The sequence below is a fragment of the Zea mays genome, chromosome 6, assembly GCF_902167145.1.
Source record: "Zea mays cultivar B73 chromosome 6, Zm-B73-REFERENCE-NAM-5.0, whole genome shotgun sequence".
Classification (NCBI taxonomy): Eukaryota; Viridiplantae; Streptophyta; class Magnoliopsida; order Poales; family Poaceae; genus Zea; species Zea mays.
The window spans coordinates 111,842,214-111,863,775 of NC_050101.1; the positions used below are offsets into that span (position 1 = coordinate 111,842,214).

General features: G+C 44.1%; 1 protein-coding gene across 2 annotated transcripts; it reads left to right on the top strand.

Moving 5' to 3' along the window:
• Nucleotides 1–4,070: 4,070 nt before the first annotated feature.
• LOC103629764 (uncharacterized) lies at nt 4,071–8,263 on the top strand. Of its 2 annotated transcripts, none has more exons than XM_008650878.2 (12): nt 4,071–4,190; nt 4,344–4,594; nt 4,730–4,889; nt 5,008–5,032; nt 5,172–5,258; nt 6,249–6,411; nt 6,526–6,599; nt 6,716–6,782; nt 6,888–6,953; nt 7,062–7,192; nt 7,306–7,379; nt 7,580–8,263. In XM_008650878.2, the coding sequence occupies exons 2-12, from the start codon at nt 4,421–4,423 to the stop codon at nt 8,074–8,076; spliced, it is 1,518 nt and encodes a 505-aa protein (XP_008649100.1). In that variant the 5' UTR covers nt 4,071–4,190; nt 4,344–4,420; the 3' UTR covers nt 8,077–8,263. The 2 variants fall into 2 exon arrangements, with proteins under 2 accessions (XP_008649100.1, XP_008649099.1); XM_008650877.2 differs by having other exon boundaries at nt 4,347–4,594.
• The last annotated feature ends 13,299 nt before the right edge of the window (nt 8,264–21,562 follow it).

Genomic DNA, 21,562 nt, shown 5'->3' on the forward strand with positions numbered 1-21,562 from the left:
CTTGATTTCAAAAGTCCAAAAGCCCGTTCAACTACATTGCGTAGACTTGAGTGGTGGAAATTGAACTTTTCTTCCAAAGTTTCTGCTCCTCTTAGATGAAAAGCTTGTAGATGATATCTCTGATTCTGATATGGGGGCAAGTAACCTTCATGGATTGGAAGACCAGCATCCACTAGATAATACCTCCATATAAACAAACAAATAAAGTCAAAAACATTTACTACAACATACATACGACAATGTGTGTAGTGCCAACATAACATGCCACCATACCTGCTGGTGGATGTGGATAATTTGCTTGTACCATGCAATCCCTCAGTACTGACATGTCATGACAAGAACTAGACAGTCCCGCACCTACATAAGTGAACCTCATACACATGTCTACTATGCCTATAACATTGTAGCTAGGCCACCCTTTTTTTGTTTATGTAGTCCAACCTCGACTCATGACCCACGTGAGCTAGAATATATGTACCATCTAAAGCTCCAATGCACCCGTCAAAGAAAGGGGAATATAACATGAGCTTATTATGCACTTTAGAATACGTTGGATCCTTAGGACATATATTGGTTTGTGCAAAACCATAAATAACATCTGCTATATGAGCCATTTTCCTAGAAATGGTATCTAAAGACCTTTCAAACCTGTCTCTAATTTGGTGTGTCGACTGTTGTGTCCCACAAGCCCATAAGAACATCCCTAATGCTTCACATGACTCCACTTCTTGTGTTGACTTTAAGCCGTGACACCTCACTAAAGTATCATGCAATTCTAGAAAAGCACTCGGAGTCATACGGAAGTTATCTTGACACTTCCTGAAGTCCCTCAAATTATATTCCACCCATTATCGTCCCGTCACATGCGGCAATGAAGGAGGAGGATTAACCAAAGGAGGAGGAGTAGACAAACCAGAAGCAAAAGCAGCTAGAACTGCTGCTGCACCCGCTGACTAGACTTATTCATACATAACATGGTTCACTAACAATCTCGATTAAACCCGGAGGCCACAACAAACTAAGTTCGGTAAGAAACTCGATCTGGGCCAAAGACCACACTTATTATATAACAGTGCACGCATACATCAATGCATTATTATAACAACACACACAATCCAAACTAAAATGCAATACTTAAAATAAGCTACTTGGAAAAATGTCTCGCACTCTTTATTTGTTAGCCTAGTTGAACCTAATCCAATGGAGGCGTCCCTGTTTAGTTTGCATTGAAAAGAAAGCCCTCCTACTCAGTTCGTTGTTGCACAAAATTAGTGCCATGCAGTACAAATCAGTTTCTTCCCAATTCCATCTTCCTTTAACAGCCGCATGACCTCATCAAGTTCTTGTTGTGCTCGACTGAGGGTTCTCTAGTTTTTGATGTTAATGTTCTCAGAAATATTAGCAATGTGTTTTTCCAAACTAATCTTTTTTCTTGGGAGGGCTATCCACCGCTTCTTCCCTAATTAGCCTTTTGGACGATGCTCTAATATTAGAGCTGAAAGGTTCCCTGACTAATGTTCTCGACTGAGGGTTCTTTTACAGTAATCATGTGAATTACACCTCTAAAGGGTACATCAACAAACTCTTCTTGCTTGGGTGGTGGGGGAAGCTATTGGTTTGCTTGCTATGGTGGAGGAGGCAGGTCTAATCTGTCTTGGTGCTGCAGGCATGGTTGATGGGGAAGACTAGATTGTGGTTTTGTTTGTGCTGAGGGTAGTATGGGTGTTTGTTTTGGTAGTAGTGGTGGTGGTATGGGTGTGGTTGCTATGTATGAGCGATGGATCTTTGGTTGTCTGCTCGGGCGGCTTTGGCCATTCGGTCATTGGTTACTTTAGTCTCCAGGCAGTTCATTGTTGGGTGATCTGAGTCTTCACCGTGGAAAACATAGTAAAATGTTCTTGGCTATAGATGGCCCTGGCCTCTGCCTCTTCCCCTGGTTGGGTTGCTGTTGCGGCCTTGTTGCAGAGGGTAGTTTTGGCATCTGGATGGACCTCTCCTGGTTGTTGCTGGTTTGCAATGTTGTTGACTTGTACCTGGCCGTGCTCGTGGTTGGCTATGTCTTGCTGCGGGGGCCTGGTCCATTTCCTGCTGGTCTGCGGAGTCTCTTTTGGCTTCTAAAGTGGCTCGACTTTGCTTTGGTGGAGCTCCTCTAGACGGGCATATTTCTCGAAGAGTTGATATAGCTCCTGAAGGTTGGTCGGAGGGTCCCTTGTGCATTGACTGTATAAGACACCTGCCCGAAGGCCACTGATTGCATAATGGATGGCTATCTGGTCATCAACCGAGGGCAGCTATGATTTTAGTAGGAGGAATTTTTTGTAGTAGTCGCGAAGACTTCCCTTCTCTTCCTATCTGCAAAGTGAGAGCTCAGCTAGAGCGTCTATTTTTGGTCTGTATCATTGGAAATTTAGCAGGAATTTATCGTGGAGTGTCTTCCAGGAATCGATTGATAGTGGTCGTAATCTTGAGTACCATGTTAGAGCTAGGACTTTGAGGGCTATGATGAATGACTTGGCCATGGTGGCGTTGACCCCTGATGATGCGACTGCAACATGATAGCTCATATACTAGGTTGGGTCTATGTTACCATTGTACTTTAGATAAGCACCTGCACTGTAATTTTGTGGCCAGGGGTGGCCTGGAGCTGAGGGGAGAGAGGGCTTCACTCGCCGAGGTAGTTGAGCCCTTGGAAGGCAGCTGGTGCGAGATGGTGTAATAAGGTTTGATTGACCATGCAAATCGGCTGGTGGTGGCGAGGGTCTTCATGTTGCATGTGAGCAATTTCTTATTCCAGCTCCCCGGCCTTTTACTCCGCATCTAGGATCATTTGCCTAGCTCTGGCCTGCATATTGGTTCGTTGTCTCTTGGCTGCGAGTATCTCCCTTTGTTTTTGCAGGAAGTTTTTTTATGCGAAGTGCTCAGAGTTTGAGTTGGTCCTCGGTCGAGATTCCTAGGACTTCACCATCTTCTATGATGTCTTTGGCTTTAGGGGGTTAAAGCCTGGCGGGGCATCTCGAGGGAGGTCTTTAGAGCTGCACGTGCGAATGATGCCTTCTAGGGTGGGTGGGTTTTATGTTCGAGGATGTTGGCTGTTTATGACTCCGTCGTTCTTAGCGGCTGCCTGAAGGGCGTCATCAGCGAGGGTTGCCTTGCCTTTCTTGTTAGAGAGGGTCGCCTTCGCAACATCTTCCACTGAGGTGTTGGCTCTGGTTGTCACTTTCTAAGGGGCCATCGCGGGTTTGTTCTTTTGTAGCACGAACGGTGAGCATAAAATGTTGGATCTGTCCTGACACGTGGTCAGGTGGGCCCAACAGTTAGGAGACAAGAGGATTCAGCTGCACAACGAGACAGTAGGCAGAGAACTGTAGCGTCTTGTTATGCAGGTCTCGTCTGTGTATAGGGTAGGAGTATTTATAGGTAATGAGGAGGGGTAGTGGGTCCCAAGTACTATTATGCCCCCGGTTAACTGCTACATTCCTTCGTCTGATGCACCTGTGTAAAAAATATCTGACGTAGTCAAGTTAGACACATCGAGGTCAAATTCGGCCTCCGCTTACACATATACGGTCTGATTGGTTGCCTGCTTCTCCCCAACCTGGTTCTGCGCATGCATTGACTATGCTATAGCTTTTGATTGGATGCTTGCATGAGAATAGTTGAGCCTGCATGTGTGGATGCATCTTATACCAAACCAGACTATTTTTGTTGCATGCGCAGAAACGCAGAAAAATAAAGTCTGCCACAAACCAGGCCCGCGCGCGCCATGCGTTAGTTGCTCAGGCAACCAATCACGTAGATACAGAACTAAGGGACATTGGCGGGTGCATGCATGGATGGGCGACGGCGCACCAAACGCGTGCACCTATACTACGTACGTACTCGAGCATATGTGCATATGGATGCAAGTAGAGGAGAAGGGACGATCGCCTGCTGCATTGCGGGTCTGTTAGTGCCGGCCGATGCGCTTGCGCATGCACATCGAGACACAAGTAATGCGTGTGTGCGTGCTAGCGTTGGCCTATATATGAAGCGCGCATGCAGTAACCACAACCACATCGCTTGCTCGCTCGTTGCTTTTGGCAGGTATAGCAAGCACACCCCCTTCAGCCATCGAGCCTCAGTTAGCATCTCTAGCTAGCTGCTATAGCTCTTCTCCACGTTTAGCTTTCAATAATCCATCGTCTCTGCAGGTGAGCACCATATCTATCTATCAATCAATCTGAAGCTAGCTAGTTTGTTAATTTATGCAAATCTACAAGTAATTAATTATTCGATCACATCACTTCTATATTATAGTATATAGCAAGACGATGAATAATTAATGAAATACCCGTTGCATGCAGCAGGTAGCCAGCAGACACCACTTCACAAGCAGGATGGCAATGAACTCTGGTTGTTGTTTTGCCAGGGTCCCAGCCCTATGAAAGCGCGTTACGTTTACGCAGTGCTCTTTCTACTGGCCAACTTGTGTGCGTGGCTCATGCGAGAGAACCGTATATCATATTACTTAGCGCAGCGGGGCAACGCCCGCTGTCACGGTGACCAGGGCTGTCTCGCGGCTCAGAGCGTGCTGACAATTAGCCAGACTTTCTGTGTATCCTCTACTACTATAAACAACTTCTTTCCCATCTAACAGTTTTTTTTCTAATTATCCTTCAATTCTGTTTTCATTATTTACTAGCTAAGTGTGTACTGTATTATGTTGGTCGGTCCTTAACGAAATGTCCAGATGTTTTTCGTGGGCATGCTAATATCCACTGTGACCACGACCAAGTTGAATGACCGCAGAAATTCATGGCACTGCGGGTGGTGGCCGGTGAAGGTTGCCCTGATTATAGGTTGTTTCTTCTTCTCTCAGGTTGTTCCATCCGGTTGGATCGAAACCTACGGTCAGTCCCCTTCTTCCCTACTAAGACGCGCAATATCTATATATCTTACTTACTACTTGCTTTAATTAGCTTGTGCCATTGATATGCTAGCTGATGCTTGTCTGAATTGTATTTTTAGGGAAAGTTGCGCAGGTTGGAGCAGGGTATGTTCCTCTCACAACCCAGCTTGCTCCAATTTCAAGTTATTCATTATTCACAATTCTAGCTAGCCCTTCCGGCCCTTTGAGTCACTGGCTAGCTATTAACATTTGATGTTGATCTGTGTTGTATTTGCGAGAACAGGGTATTTCTTGTACTTCAGCTTATGTCTACCATAAGATTTATCACACAGCTGAACTACAAATTATGCGAGACCAATTTTGAAGAAAGGTATGTAGCAGATTTGTTTGATTTATGTATCCTGCCAAATACAGCAGTTGTTTAACCATATGTTTACCACTATTTTAATATCTATCGTATAAAACTAGCTTGTGACGAACACCTGATTGATATGTATGTTCTAGTGTAATGAATGACTGCATGCCAAGCAGATGGTCGGTTTTAATTTGGTTAAGTTCGAAAACTAATCATGACATGCCAATCAAATTTTAGTTGGATGCATATATGCTAGGACATCTGAAGGTCATATGTACCAAATAGTTTGGCCAATTTCTCACAAGCACACATAGATTCAGCCGTTGGATCAAATTTGAGAAAACCTCATTTTGTCTGATTGATTCTCATATCTGGACTGTTGCAAGTTATTCTAGGCATTGGTGCTTTGAGAAAAACATCCCAAGTAATTAGTGTGCAAAGTTTGAGATCAACTGGATTTAACTTGATGTAGTTTTGATCTTTAGATCAATTTTAAGGTGCGGATGGTCTGGTATGGTTAAAATATATTCTAGTGGTCTGATATGAGGACCTTTGAATTTTGAGCTGATTTTTGGTGAGCAGCTTACTTGGCCTTGTGAGTATATATATGGTTCGTACTTCATGATTTGTAGACACCATTTGATAGGGTTTTGAGATTTTTACCTAAAACTGCTCACGCTGAAAACTGCTGGGTTGATTTGTCATACCGGCCAGGAGGTCCGATAATATGCCCCAATCAAGTCTATTTTACTCAGCATTTTGTGACTGTTTTACTGATTCTTCTCCTTCTCAATTCTGGCCTTTTCTGCTGTGTTTTTTAATATTATTGATTACATTTCGCCACAAGTTAGCATAAGTATGCTTATTCTCCTTTTTGTATGTAACTGCTCGTGATTAAATAAAAAATGTAAGCCAAAATCACCTAGAGTGTGAATATCTGTTGGCTCTTATTCAACTTGTTTGATCGCCTCGTCGGTCCAATCCTTATAACGAATTAACTTGCAGGTACATCCGTGTCATCGCAATCTCTGGTACTGCCATCCTCACATTTTTGGGATTGATAGTATTCTTGAGCCTAAAGTTTGTACAGTGTTGGCACAATATGGAGCTCATTGTCATCACAATGGTGCTATTTTTCATCATGTGTGGAGTCTCACTAATGTCCAAGGTAATTAAGTAAATGCTCTTACACACGCACACACACAGTAGTACAATTGAACTATATGTTCAAGCAAAATACTTATGAAATTGAGATGATTGATCGTGAATTTAAAATTATTAGGCTAACAAATTTTTCATGGAGCCTGCATTAATTGGTGGGTACGCTACTTTCATATGCCTGTTAGCGATTACAAGGTAAAATATTCACACTGCGTTAAGCGACTATTTGATTAGCCTGGTTCAGGCCACACAATATATATACAAACATAAATTATTTTTTATTGTTTTTGCCATATATTTTGCTCCATCAGTGAACCTGAGTCAGGATGCGACATAAAATGCAAAGCAGGTTCAGTTGCTGGTTGGTTAACCATTTCCGTAAGTATATATTCTCTATTTCGATCCAAGATCGATGCTTCTTATCTAGTACCACGAGTGATATTTCAAAAATCATTTCGTTCACCTTTATTTTGACACTTGCAGTTTTTTGTTTCTGGACTCCTCGGCACTGTTTATTCTGCTTTTACTATGGGCACCGGCTACAAATGTGTATGTTGATTGTTCACTCGATCCAACTCAACAATTTAATCATATCTATTAACGAAACTGAGGATTGTATGCTTTATAAATTCAAAATGTCTCAAATAATTATGGCAGACACGAAACACGTTGGAGTCGGAAGACAATGTACCATATGGGTACGGTTTTTTTCATTTCATCTTCATGTCGGGCTGCATGTACTTTGGAATGATGTTTGTTGCCTGGGACACACATCATACCATGGAAGAGTAAGTTCACAGATTCACAAATTAACCTAGTCCTATAAGATGTAAATTAAGTTTGTTCTTTTTTTTCTAGGCACACATGCGTGTTTGATACAATATTTTGCATTTCACCTCAGATGGAACGTAGATATTGGGTGGATCAGCACATGGATCCATATCGCTAGCGAGGCTCTGGTGGTAGTATCCTACTGTAAGTGAGCTACTGTGCCTAAGACCCTCAACCTAACCTTACCGAGCTCATCAAACAATCATCAAATGGTTGGACACATACAAGACAAGATGCATGCATTAATATTTGTCTTAATGCTGCAAACAAAAACCAACTACATGTAATAGCATTACATATGTTGTGTGTATTATGCTGGCTTATATTAATGTTTGCATTTACAGTAACGATACTGCTGGCCAGAATTTTGGGAGTAGACTGGCTCCAACACTTCCTCGCAAAGATCTTTGGAACAGATGACCAGCTCCACGGCGATGAATCCCATACGACGATCGTGCATGGTGATGAATCCGAGACGACGACCGTGCATGGTGATGAATTCAAGACGACGACCGTGCATGGTGATGAATCCGAGACGAGGACCGTGCATGGTGATGAATCCGAGACGACGACCGTGCATGGTGATGAATCCGAGACGACGAACACGCATGTCACATCGTCGTCCTCTTTGTATCACACAGCGTCGCCCTCTTCGCTCTACTACTCCCCCGAGCAATCACCGCCCAATAACACTGACCATCAACCTCCTCCGCCACCGCCTTCATCGTCCTCCCCTCACACCATAGAACTGCAAATGTTCGAGATACCAAACATCGGTACCTCTGGCATGAATGAAGAGGAGGACGATGATGACCATATTAGAGAATGGGAGAGTGAATAATTGGTCGCTCCGTAATTAACAACTTGTATTTCGACATCCACTAGTAGAAAAGAGCTCTAAGGTGGCGGCATGTAGAAATTTATACTGACGGTTTCAGTTACAGCATGCTAGTGAAAATAAACAGGTGGCCCTGCCTTAAGGAACCACCAGTCTAAAAATATACACTAGCGGTTCACTTAACTGAACCGTAAGTGGAAAAATATTTAAACTAGCGATTGTTTTAAGTGAACCGCCAGTGGAAATATCATATACACTGGCGGTTCACTTAACTAAACCGTTAGTGGAAAGGATACATTTACACTACCAGTTTAGTTAAGTGAACCGCCAGTGTAAATATCATATACACTAGCGGTTCACTTAACTAAACCGTCAGTGTAAAACAGATATTAACACTGGCGGTTGTATTAAGTGAACCACCAATGGAAATATATATACACTGGCAGTTTACTTAATAAAACCGTCAGTACATTGCATGATTACTCAGTACCAAAGAGTGATCAGTACCCCAATACATTGCATGATTACTCAGTACAGAGAATGATCGGTACCCCAATACATTGCATGATTTCTGAATACCAGAGAGGTGATCACTACCAACGTCATTACCCTAATACATTGCATGATTACACATTCTACCCAGCAATCTGAGATACACTATATAAATATATTACTACTTCATTACATATAACTACTTCATTACATACACTACATCAATGATACTCCAGCAACGATACAATCTCTCACTAATGTCATTTCTTGACTTGCATTTACATTCACCCAATCTGACACATCGTAATCAGCTTGGCCATGCGAACTACTCCCTGATCCTCCTATGTGGCCTCGGTCCAACAAATAGTTATGCAAAGCAAAACAAGCAATTATAATCTTCACTTGCATGCTTCTTTCGTTAAATGGGAGTCCTCGTAGCACATGCCACCTTGATTTGAGAAGTCCAAAAGCCCGTTCAACTACATTTCATAGACTCGAGTGGTGCAAATTAAACTTTTCCTGTACAGTCTCTACTCCTGTTCGATTAACATCTTCTAAGTGATGTCTCTGATTTCGATATGGTGGCAAGTAACCTTCACGAATTGAGTAACCGACATCCACTAGATAATACCTCCCTATACACAAACAAATAAACTCAGAAAAAGATTTACTAGATCGTAATGCATGAATACAATGTGTAATGCCAACATAACATGCATGCCACCATACCTGCTGGTGGGTGTAGATAGTTCGCTTCTCCCATACAACTCATGAGCACTGCCATGTCATGGCAATAACCAGGCAACCCAGCACCTACAAAAGTGAACCGCATATCCATTTCCACTATACCTAATACATTGTAGCTAGGCCACCCTTTTCTATTTATGTGTTCAAGCCTCGACTCATGACATACATGAGCTGGAATGTGTGTACCATCTAAGACTCCTATGCACCCATCAAAGAAAGGGGCATAAGGTCTAAGCTTATTATGCACTTTAGAAAATGTTGGATCCTTTGGACATATAATGGTTTGTGCAAACCATACATAGCATCTGCCACCATAGCCATTTTTCTACTAATGGTATCCAAAGACCTTTCGAATCTGTCTCTAATTTGGCGTGTCGCTTGTTGTGTCCCACATGTACATAAGAACATCCCTAATGCCTCACATGACTCCACCTCTTGTGTTGACCTTAACCCATGATACCTCACTAAAGTAGCATGCAATTCTATAAAAGAATCTGGAGTCATACGAAAATTGTCATGACACTTCCTGAAGTTCCTCCTATTAAGTTCCACCCATTGCCGTCCTGTCTCGTGTGGCAATTAATGGAGTAGGAAGATTAATCATAGGAGCAAGATTATACGAACGAGAAGCGAAAGCAGCTAGAACTGCCGCTGCAACAGCTTGCTAGAATATGATGGAGCTATCATCACTTGTCATGTCACTATGCCTGGAGTCTTCTGCACTACTCATCTTGGAGTTGCCTACATTTAACAGAAATGCAATACTCATCTCCAATTTGATTATAAATCATTCAAAACAGAAATGCAATACTTAACTTGTATGTTATAAAACTAAAGTGCACAAGCACATAAATAAAACTGAACTGCAATATGTCCGCAAACATCAAAGCGACCCAGAGTTATTACAACACACACATTCAAAACTAGACTGGAAAACTTAACAGTGTACGTCAAAGCATTATTACAAGACCACACAGACAAGCTACTTCAAAATATGATTCCATTGGAATCTAATCCAATGGAGGCGCCCCTCTTTAGTATTCAAATGAAGGAAAAACCTCGTATCTATATCGTTTTTGCATAAAATATTTGCCATGCAGTACAAATCAGAGTCTTCTTCAAATCCATCTTGCTTTAAGACTCGCACAACTACGTCAACTTCTTCTTGGCCACGACTAAGAGTTCTCTGGTTTATGATGCAAATGGACTCAGAAATATTAGCAATGTGCTCTTCCAAAATAATCTTTTTCTTAGGAGGGCTATCCACTATAGCTTCCCTCATTGGACTTTTGGACGATGATCTAATATTGGAGCAACCCACACCGTCATCAGGAATATCCTAGCTGCCATAGCTTCGCGGGGGCTCACGGACACCTCCAGCATTAATCAAATTGCCCCTGTCGTGTGTGGTTCGACCAAACAAAGTGTAAAGCTCATCAAGAAAGGGTGGTGGTTTTCCTTGACTGCCCTGAGTACTAGGATCCTGCGTTTGAACATAGTGCAGATTTAGTATTGGTCCATAAAATAAAGAAAGTGTAATCAATTCATGAGCAATGTACCCCTTCCTGGGTCCCCCAGTACGAATTATCAGCCGCTATACCACTAGTGGTTGAGTCAAGGCCAAGCCCAGTATGGTTCTGCAAGTATTGCCAATGATGGAAAGACCTTCAGAGCATGTTAAATTTGTTTTGCAGTTTTTTGTTTTCATAATCAAGACCAGTCTGCTCTTTGAAACTACGATACACTTGTTGCCATCCATATTTAGTTAAGCCCATGCTATTGAAGTTATTAAGGTTCTTCTGAATGATGCATAGGTTAATGAATATTTTAGTTGTCATTGCATCCCAGCTGGCACGGTCCGAACTCATCTGTGGGCAAGTTGCACATGCACGTAACTGTTTGGAAATGAGGACATGTAGTAAAATAAATAAGAACTTGTCGTGGTAAAATAAACAAGATAAGAACTTGTTGTAGGTCAATGAATACAAAGGCGCATTTAACAATTTCTGAAATAGAGGACATGTAGTAAAGAAACAAGATAAGTTATGCACATAAGAACTTGTTGTGGCAGTTGTTTTGGCACGCTTCTGGCGTAGGTTGTACTGAGTAGGTTTGTCCGAGGAACAAGAATCAGTGAATGAAGGTGCCAGATTGGGCAACCTTTTGCCGGAACTGCGCCGAAAAGTAGAGTGATTTAAGACATTAAAATGGAGGCATGAGGGAATATAGCAACAGTAAAATGGAGGAACTAAGCAGTTGACCTAGATCCACGTCTTGGTGTCTGGCGCGCGGTGTGCAGTCAACGGCCGAGCCCGCTGCCTACATCACGACGGAGGGAGGCCGGATCCGGCAACGACCACGAAGGGGAGGCGCGAGGTGGCACGTCGGCGGCTGGAGCGAGAATGGAGAGTAGAGACAGTACTAGGGCATCTGGAGCGGTGGACTGCGAGGAGTTAATTGAGGCGTATATACTTAAAATGATTTCTACTAGCGGTTCTTACAAAGAACCGCATGTAGAAATGATTTCCACAGGTAGTTCCTTAAGCCAACCGCCAATGTTAATTGAGCGTTTTCACAAGCGGATCCTTAAGCCAGCCGCCAATGTTAATTGAGTGTTTTCACTGGCGGTTCCTTAAGCCAGCCGCCAGTGTTAATTTTTTCACTGGCGGTTCTTTAAGAGAAACGCCAGTGCAAAGTATTTTCGGGTTCTAAATCATCAGATTTCATCAGAAAAGTATTAGTTAACAAGAACTAGGCTTTATTCATTAAAATGATTGTTTTATCCTAGTACAAACTACTACTTTTCCTACCAGAATAAGCTACCATGCAGCACCCGACGACGCTTGCTGGGAGGCATCTCATCACGTCGGCTTGCCCCGCCATCATCATCGATGTCATCGTCGTCACTGCCGTCGCTGTCCTCGTCACTGCTACCGTAGTCACTGCTACCGTAGTCCCTGCTGCCGTCGTCGTTCTCGTCATCGTCGTCTTCGTCGTCTGAGGAGCCGATGCCCATCCAATGTCTAGACATCGGGTCGTCATCGTTGTCGAAGGACTCCACATCTGACGATTCTCCGTCGTACGTCTAAGACCAGCCAGTGCTGGTGTCGGAGTCCAGTTCCCGTCAAAGAGGAACTGGAGGTCATCCCCGTCGGTGTGGTCGTCGTCGGATTCCGATGCAACCTCAAAGTCCCATCTATCTTCATCCCAGTGCAAAGGGGCCTGTTTCTCATATGCCGGTATAGGATCCCACTCAGAGGTTGGTTCACGGCTAGAGGAATGGGAGACAAAAGAAGCAGAGGAATCACTCGGAGATGTCGCTATGGGTGGAAGCTGAAGCAAGAGAGTTTTTTCTAAGTTTGTAGGCGATGAATAGTGGAAATGTGGCCGTTGAGCATTTAAATAGATTCAAATCAAGAACTGGATCGACATTTACGCGAACTTCGAGGAGCAAAGAGGCGTTCAAAGTCGTCGCTTCGTGTTCGGCGAGCATAATTGTCGTTTCAATTCTACAGGGACATTTGAAAAGACACAACTGTTCAACATGAAATGGTTTCCACTGGCGGCTGAGTTAAGAGAGCCGCTAGTGGAAAGAACATTTCCACTGGCGGTTCCTTAAGACAACCGCTAGTGATATTTTCACTGGCGGTTTCTTAAGCAACCCGCCTGTGAACTTTGAATTATAAATACCCCTTTCTCCCCCGACAGGAATCTCACCGCCAACTTCCATTGGAGGCGATTTTGGAGGTCTAGATTACATAAAATACAAGGGGATGTTTTGATCTTCATTTTTTGGAGGAAGGTTGCTAAGAAAGGTTGGTTTTATGTTTCTTTGTTAATTTTTGTTCATATTATTTCTCATTTTAGCCAAATTTGGACCTAGGCTTTTACCATATGAGAGAGAAGAGTGTAGCACGTTTTGTATCTAGGGTTTCACCATGTTTGGGATAGAGGGAGAAATGTTTGGTAATTATGGATTATTTTTAATTTATTAGTTGTTATGAGGTAATTGGTTTATAATTATGTTTGAATTGCCAATTATTATTAGATATATGTCAATTGGGTATTAAGTTTAGTTGTTATGAGTGATTTATTAATTATGTTTGAAGTGCCAATTTTTGTTAGAGATATGTTAATTGGGTATTAAGATTTTTTGTTTATTAGTTGCTAGGAAATTAAGTTTGGCTTATGTTTCTCTTGCCAACTTTCATTGAAATGCTAGATATATATTTCACAAAATACAAGTGGTAGGTTTCGTTCTTTAGTTGTTAGGAATTGTTAGTTTTTTCTCTTGCCAATTTGTGTCCTTGTGTGTTTTATATTACTTTTTACAGGTAGTGATGGAGGGGACATCCTGGATGTATAACTTATCAAGGCTAGATCCATCATACATATCCGAGGTCCATAGGTTTATTGATGTCACTACGAAACATGCTTGGAGAGCAAAGACAAAGCACATATATTGTCCATGCATGCACTGCAAAAATGTTGTTGTATTTGATGACACAAACCAAATCATATCTCATCTGGTATGCCGAGGATTTGTGAAGGATTACACAGTTTGGACAAAGCATAGCTCTTCGCCTTATACGACTAGAAACCCTGAGGACGACAGATTTCAGTTTGTTCACGAGACACACCAACCTCTTCCATAGAGCGAACATGTAGTGCCAAATGTTACTGATCATGGTTACTGTGGAGGAAATGAACATGATAGAACTCATGTTCTGCCAAATGTTATGGATGAGGAAGATGTAGAGTTGTTAGAGGTAATGTTGCGTCGTCATACGGATCCATCGATGTTCTTCAAGAAAGGTATGGAGTCCCTAAAGAAGGTAGCAGAAGAGCCTTTGTACGATGAGTCTATGGGTTGTACCAAAGAGTTCACGATGCTCCGGTCTATGTTAAAGTTGTTGATGTTAAAAGCTAGATATGGTCAGTCTGATGCTCGCTTTGATGCGTTCTTGAGTATCATCACAGACATGCTTCCAAAGGAGAACAAAGTGCCTGCTAACTTGTACTATGCAAAGAAACTAATCAGTCCGCTCGCTATGGATGTGGAGAAGATCCACGCGTGTAGAAATCATTGTATCCTTTATCGAGGTTATGATTATAAAGACTTGGAGAGCTGCCCAAAGTGCAATGCAAGTAGGTACAAGATGAATAAAGACTATCGAGAGGAAGAGTGTGTTGCATCCGTGTAATGGGAAGAAGTGAAAGAAAGCCCCCAAAGAAGACTTCAAAATCCATGAGCAAAGAAAAAGAAGAAGTAGACTATTATGTGCTGAAAAAGATTCCTGCTTTGGTGATGTGGTACCTCCCCGTCGTCGATCGATTGAGGTGTTTGTTTGCTAACCCTGAGGATGCCAAACTTATGAGCTGGCATGCTTCTGATGAGCACAAAAACGATGGGAAGCTTCGACATCCAATCGATGGGAAGCGGTGGCAAGATTTCAATGACAACCACGAGACTTTACCGATGAACCAAGAAATGTTAGGTTCACACTGAGTACTGATGGAATGAATCCATTTGCTGAGAGGAGCAGCAAGCATAGCACATGGCTAGTGATCCTCACCAAATACAACCTTCCTCCATGGTTGATGCAGAAACGAAAGTACATTTTGCTAACCATTCTTATTTCTAGACCTACACAACCTGAAGTTGACATGGATGTATTTTTGGAGCCCTTAATGGAGGATATGAAAATATTGTGGGACAAGTGTTCAAATGTTGGATGAGTATCGTAAAGGTTCGTTCACACTAAGAGCAATTATTTTTGTTATGATCAATGATTACCCTGCTCTCTTCACATTATCAGGCCAGTTTAAGGGAAAGGTTGGTTGCACAGTATGTATTGATGGAACTACTTACGTGTCCCTTACTACATCTAAGAAGATAGTGTACATGAGGCACATACGCTTTTTATTGGAAGGACAGAGGTACCACATGCGAAAGATGGATAAGTACTACGACAATAATGGTGAACTACATTCTACTCCTCCATCGGGTAACAATAGAGGTCATAGAGTTTTTGAAATAGTATGGAATATCAACTTTGTTTTCGGGATGAAGACAAAAGACGGGAAAACAAGGAAGGATGCCAAACCAGCTCTAGGGGCTATATTCAAAAAGAAGTCTATTTTCTTTGAGTACTTGCCTTACTGGAAAGAGTTAGATGTGCGGCATGCGATCGATGGTATGCATGTTCAGAGGAACATGTTTGAAAGCATAATTGGAACCTTGCTAGACATAAAGGGCAAAAGAAAAGAAGGGCTCAATTCACGCGTGGACTTGGTAAATTTAGGCATAAAAAGGAACTACATCCTGTTCTTCAAGAAAATGGGAAGTACCATCTCCCGGTGTCACACCCGGTTTTGGAAGGTAAACCGAATGCGAACCATGTACGTGCCAGGATCAAAAATTCACGTACACAGCGATTACATAAATGACTCATCATAGCACAATGCTTCGAATAACAATAAAGAGTAAGTAATAATATTAAAGACAAGAGCCATTTACATAATTTAAATCAAAGTACACAGAATCGAAACGTAGCCAACGTAAACAACCCACTACAGGCAGCTGACTGGGGGAGGTCGCTAGCCTAATCCTCGAACTCGTCGAAGTCCTGGAACTCCTGGAGATCCGCCTCGACACCTTCTTCTTTACCTGAGCATAGATTGCACCAAACGCAACCTGGTGTTTTGTGAAAGCAAGGGTGAGTACACATCAACGTACTCAGCAAATGTCCTGTTTGGCTGAGGTGGACTAGCTTTATGTGGGGTTAAGGTCAAACAGTTGCTTTTAGTTGGTCAGGTAATTATTAATAGTAGAGAGCCAGGTTTTAACATTAACCCAAGTTGTTAACCCAAAAGTACTCTTTCCAAATGGAAAGAATACTAGAAACCATAAACATAATCATAATCATAATAACCATCATTATCCTCATCATCATCTGTAACCAAAGCATCTCTGATCAATGTATCTCTAATCAATGTGTCTCTAATCAATGGAGCTCCCTTGGCCGCTCATAACCGCGAGCATGGCTGATATATGAGTTTCATAACACTCTGCAGAGGTTGCGCACTATACCCACAAGTCATGATTCCCTCTCTAGCCCGGGCTTGCAAGACCCTTATTCACTCCCGAGGTGAACGACCAGCGATTCACTACGAAGCCTTTACAAAGATTCCCTGAGGCTGTAGCCGCCCGTTAGGTTTCCTAAATGTACCGCACTCCTCCCCAAGGGGCAATCCACCCTCGGCAGAGCGAGCCGCATACACCGAGCCCCATTGACGGCACGACGGCGAAGCGAACTACACCCTAGTTCCTCTAATTATTTAGCTAAGGGCGTCCCATTCCACTCTCATGGTTGCACTGTTTTTCCCGGGCGGTCATCCAACGAACCAGTCCTTACGGAGAGGCACTCGAGAAACAACTCGACTCCCCTTAAATGCTACAAGTATATCATCATATCCAAAATAAAACCATAGTATCATCATTGTATCTCATCATGTTCATTGATTAAAGTAAAGCACTTGCATGAAGCTAACCATAGTAACCCAAAAGGTAATCAAGGACAAGGTAAATAGAAAGCTAGTCAATCCTTATGTTGTTCATAGTATGAGGGACAGTGAATTACAAAGTAAATGTGACATAATGGGTCGGAGGACACTTGCCTTCACCAAACAGATGCTCATGGTCTTCATTCTCGTAGAACTCGAGCTTGATCTCGAGACCAGTGGTTCACCGAGTCTTGATCGTCGATTCCTCGAAGCTCGGAAACGGATCGCATTCTTTTCGCGTCACACAGCGAATACCAACAGGCAGAAACAAAGAGACATATGTATATGCATAAGAACATTACACGATTCAAATAAAAACATATTAAAATATACAAAACGAAGTAGAGCTTGCTACTATGGTCACGCAAGGAAAAGAAACGCGATAGTCGGAGCTACGGTCGAGAAGTTAGCACGTTTATGCTAAACAAATATTAATCATAACATTTAATTCGACTTTATCAAACATAAATTATAACTGCTATTAAGTTTTGGTTATTCTGCTACACTAACAGTTGTCAGATAAATAAGTAATATAGTTAGCACGAGAAATTCTAAGCGAGGCGAGTTTATGATGCACGAAACGGCACGACAGTATGCGACACGACGACCATGAGCGCCACACGTGGGAACAACATGCGCGTCACGTGCAAAGGAGCACACGGAAAGCGCGCACGACCACGTGTTACCATGAGCAAAGGACGCGAGGCGATGCGCTCGAACAGCACGCGACGATACACGTACCAGACACGTGGAGCGAACACGCGAACGAGTAACGACGATGCGCAAACAACGCGCGACATGCGAAAACGGCGCGACATGCGAATACTACCAATCTATGTTGTATTTATACTAAACAAATATTAAATACAACACTTAAATAGGCATAACCACTATAACAGGTATTTATCGCATGTATCGATAGAATCAACACTTAGATCTGATAGGTTAAACACTCGGTTAATCACCGTTCAATTACGTAAAGTAATTAATGTGAGTGATTCTATACGGAATAGTTTATTGCCGCGCGACACGACACACAACCCGCTAAACAAGGTGCGCGGAACGGCACACGCGACAACGCGCGTCGACACGTGTGAACGACACGCATGATCCGCTCGAACGGCACGCGCTGACTTAAAACGCGCTACGCGAATATTGATTATATTATTGTATTCGACTTAGCCATAATAGCAAGCAATTGTTGTAAGCACCAATAAAATCATTACTTAACTTTGATTATGTTGGTACTCGAATAATCGCTGTTTTAATATGTAGTTAATTAGCACGAGCGATCCTAGGTGGAATGGTTTAGTGAAGCGCGACGAGACGTGCAACGCACGAGAGCGATGAGCATGCTGCGCGCGAGGTAGCACGCGCGATGAAGCGGATAGGCAGCACGTTCGACGTGCGAAAGAACGATGGGTGCAATGGCAGGGTTATGGACACGTAGGGGGGTAGACGAGGGGTAGACGGACGTCGTCAGAGTCCCGACGACATGCTGCGCATATGCGAAAGCCAGTACGCGCTAGCTACGAGGATGTGTTTGGGGCTGCAGCACGCGCGGTTCGGCGAATCGCGCCATGCGGGGCCCGTGCGTAGGGGTAGACGCGTGCTGTACAACTCGACAAGCGAGGATACGTGTATGGCTAGACGACGAACAACGAGCGACACGCACAAGGGTTGGATCGAGGGTGCGCAGGTTGCGCAACGACCACTCAGAACTGGTGACGTCGAGGCTTAGCACAGGGGCGGCTTCGCTGGTTGTTCGCCGAAGCCGACCAGGACGCTGGCCGAGGGACGGGGAGGGTAACGACAAGCAGGAGAGCAGGGGCTTGGCGTCGAGCTCCCAGGGACCATGCCCCGGCCGGCTGAGCCGTGGACTCATGCACGAAGGGGAGGGCAGGGGCTGCTGGTCGTCGCGCGCGGGGACACGACCTCAGACTCGCCCGGCGAGGGCACTGGCCGTCGCGCCGAGGGAGGGGTCGGGTGACCCGGTGGGCTCGGCCTCACGCTGCTGGCAAGCCAGCATGGTTGTGACGCCTGACCGCGTCGGGCCTGCGAGACTGGCCGCGCGTAGGGGCACACTGAGCGCCGCGGTCGCGCCGGGGAAAGGAGGGAGGGCGCGCAGACTAGGCCGCGCTACAGTGCCGAGCGCCAGCCACGCCGGGGAAGAAGGAGAAAGGGAAACGGAGAAGGGAGGATGGACGCGAGCTCACCACGGTGATGAACGGCGACTTCGGCGAGGCGAGCTTGGACGCCGGCGAGGATGGGGCGATGGGCAGCGCTATCGCGTGGGCTAGGAGGGGCGGTTCGGCAGGAGATCATGGGCATGCGCTGCGGGGCGGACATGGCGGAGGGACAGTTGGAGATTTGGGGGGAGGCGGGCTGACATGTGGGCCCCGCTGCCAGGTGACGACGGCGACGCAAGCGCAGCGCGTGGGGCTGGGAGAAAGCCGTGGCGACTGGGTGTTGCCCATGCGTGGGTCACTGGGCGCGCGACGTGGCAGCCTAGGCCAAGGCGCAGCGCGCGGCCGGGCCGCGGAGGCAGGCCGTAGGGGGGGTGCGGGGTGGACCGAGGCGCGTGCGTGGGCTGGTTGGGGTGACCGCTGGGCTGGCGCGCGGAAGGGGGGAGGAGCGGGTTGGGCCTGCTGGGGGAAACGTGTCCCCTGGGCTATGTCGGGCCGCGATGGGGGAAGAGAGGCCGCAATGGCTGGGCCACGCGAGCGTGGGCCCAGGAAGGGGAAGAGGGGGGGGGGAAGGTGGGCTGGCTGGAAGGGAGGGTCTTGGGCCGCAAGGCAAAGAGGGGCTGGGCTAGTTTCCTTTTCTTTAATCAATTTCTATTCAAATTTATATATAGCTTTTGAATGCAAAATTCAAATATACTTCATGAGTTTGAATCGACGCACCACAACAACAATTCAACATACAATAAAATGTGTCGACATGCTATGCAATAATCGAGGACTCTTTTAGGGCTCTATTTTTACTAGGCTTACACATATATATAAAACACAATAACTCTTCACTATCTAGAAAAAAAAGAAGAGTAGAAAAGAAGGACAGAAAGAGGGTAACACCTGAATTTGGTGGATATCGGAAAAAGAAAATTTATACCCCCAAATTCAGGGTGTTACAAATCTAACCCCCTTAACAGAATCTCGCCCTCGAGATTCAAGAAGGGGCTAGCAAGAAAAAGAGATTGGTTTATTAGTCTTTCATAGCTTCGTCGATTCAACTTTAACTCTTTCAGCTTACTTGTGGACTAGATGCTTTGACTTTCGGATGCTCGAGACCATTTGATACAATTCTTGAGGATCTCTTGGACCCGTGGGTTAGGACCCACACACGCTTCCGCTGCGCCACTTTGATCTTGCTGGCTGATGTTGATCGCATTGTCTTCATTGGGGTTAGCGGCTAACCCCCTTAATAGGAGCGTTGATATGCACTTGGTGAAGATACCGCCAACTCTGATATTGACTGATTAAGAGGAGTTGGAGGTTGCCAACTGGGCAGGTGCAAGAGGGAAGGGTATAGATAGAAAAGGTAAGCATAGATGGATTAAAGAGAGCAGGGGAGAGAACCCAACTACCTAACTCCATAACACCCACCTAGTAAACTGATGTCATTGCGGACCAAGGGCCGCAACACATCAACACTCATTTCAAAGAAGCAAATCAGTCATAACACAAAGACAAACATCACAAGCATACAACAACAAACATCTCGTTGCTACATGTTCCTGTTAACTAGATTGTGGTCTTTCTTGAAACATCAATAACTACTTTAAGGCCATCGAAAGGCAAGGGGAATGATAAGGCATGCAGGATAGGGGCATGAGCATAATAAAGGATGAAGCTAAAACAAGGATTGGAACCGACAGGGAGAGAATGAAATCAAGGTCAGAATAGGTAAAACACCATTCTCAAATCGAGATGGGAAAGATGATAAGTCAAAAGGTAGGCATAAGATAAGCATCATGGAAAGATCTAGTGATTACCAAGGTAAAGGAGGTAACAGGCAAAAGCATACCAAAGGATCAAGTTAAGACAAGACTTGCAACGCACGATAGAGGAAAAGGGAACGAACCAGAGCGGGGAGGGGTAAGACAACACTCTCGTACTAAAACTAGAATGGAGACTTTAAAATACAGGTACAGGATAAGCATCAAGGTAAGGATACAGGGATGACAAGGGTGAGGGTGATAACAGGCAAACTCACAACAAAGAATGTACTTTAGTCAAAACTTGCAAGGTGTCAAAGAAGGGGGAGCAATCAATGATGAAATAGATGAGGCATGATCCCTGAACAGGGATGGAAAAGAGGAGGCTTCAAAGAGGATATTCAAGGTAAGCAGGAAGGCAAGGACATAAATATCACAAGGGTTTTAAAGGTAATAACGGACGAGGATGTAGGGGAGGAGGTAAATAGGCATAAGACAAAGGATATAAGTGCCATAAAGAATGGAGTTAAGACAAGACCTGCAAGTGGAAAAGAAGAGGAAATGTCCAAGGACTAGATAAGTAAATTGTCAATCTCAAGTTGAGGTGGAAGAGAGGGGATTTTTAAATAGTAGGAATAAAGATGAGTATCAAGGCGAGATAGATGGATGACAAGGAGATGGTGATAGCAAATAAAACACATAATAAAGGATGGAATTAAGACAAAACTTGTAAGGCGACAAGAA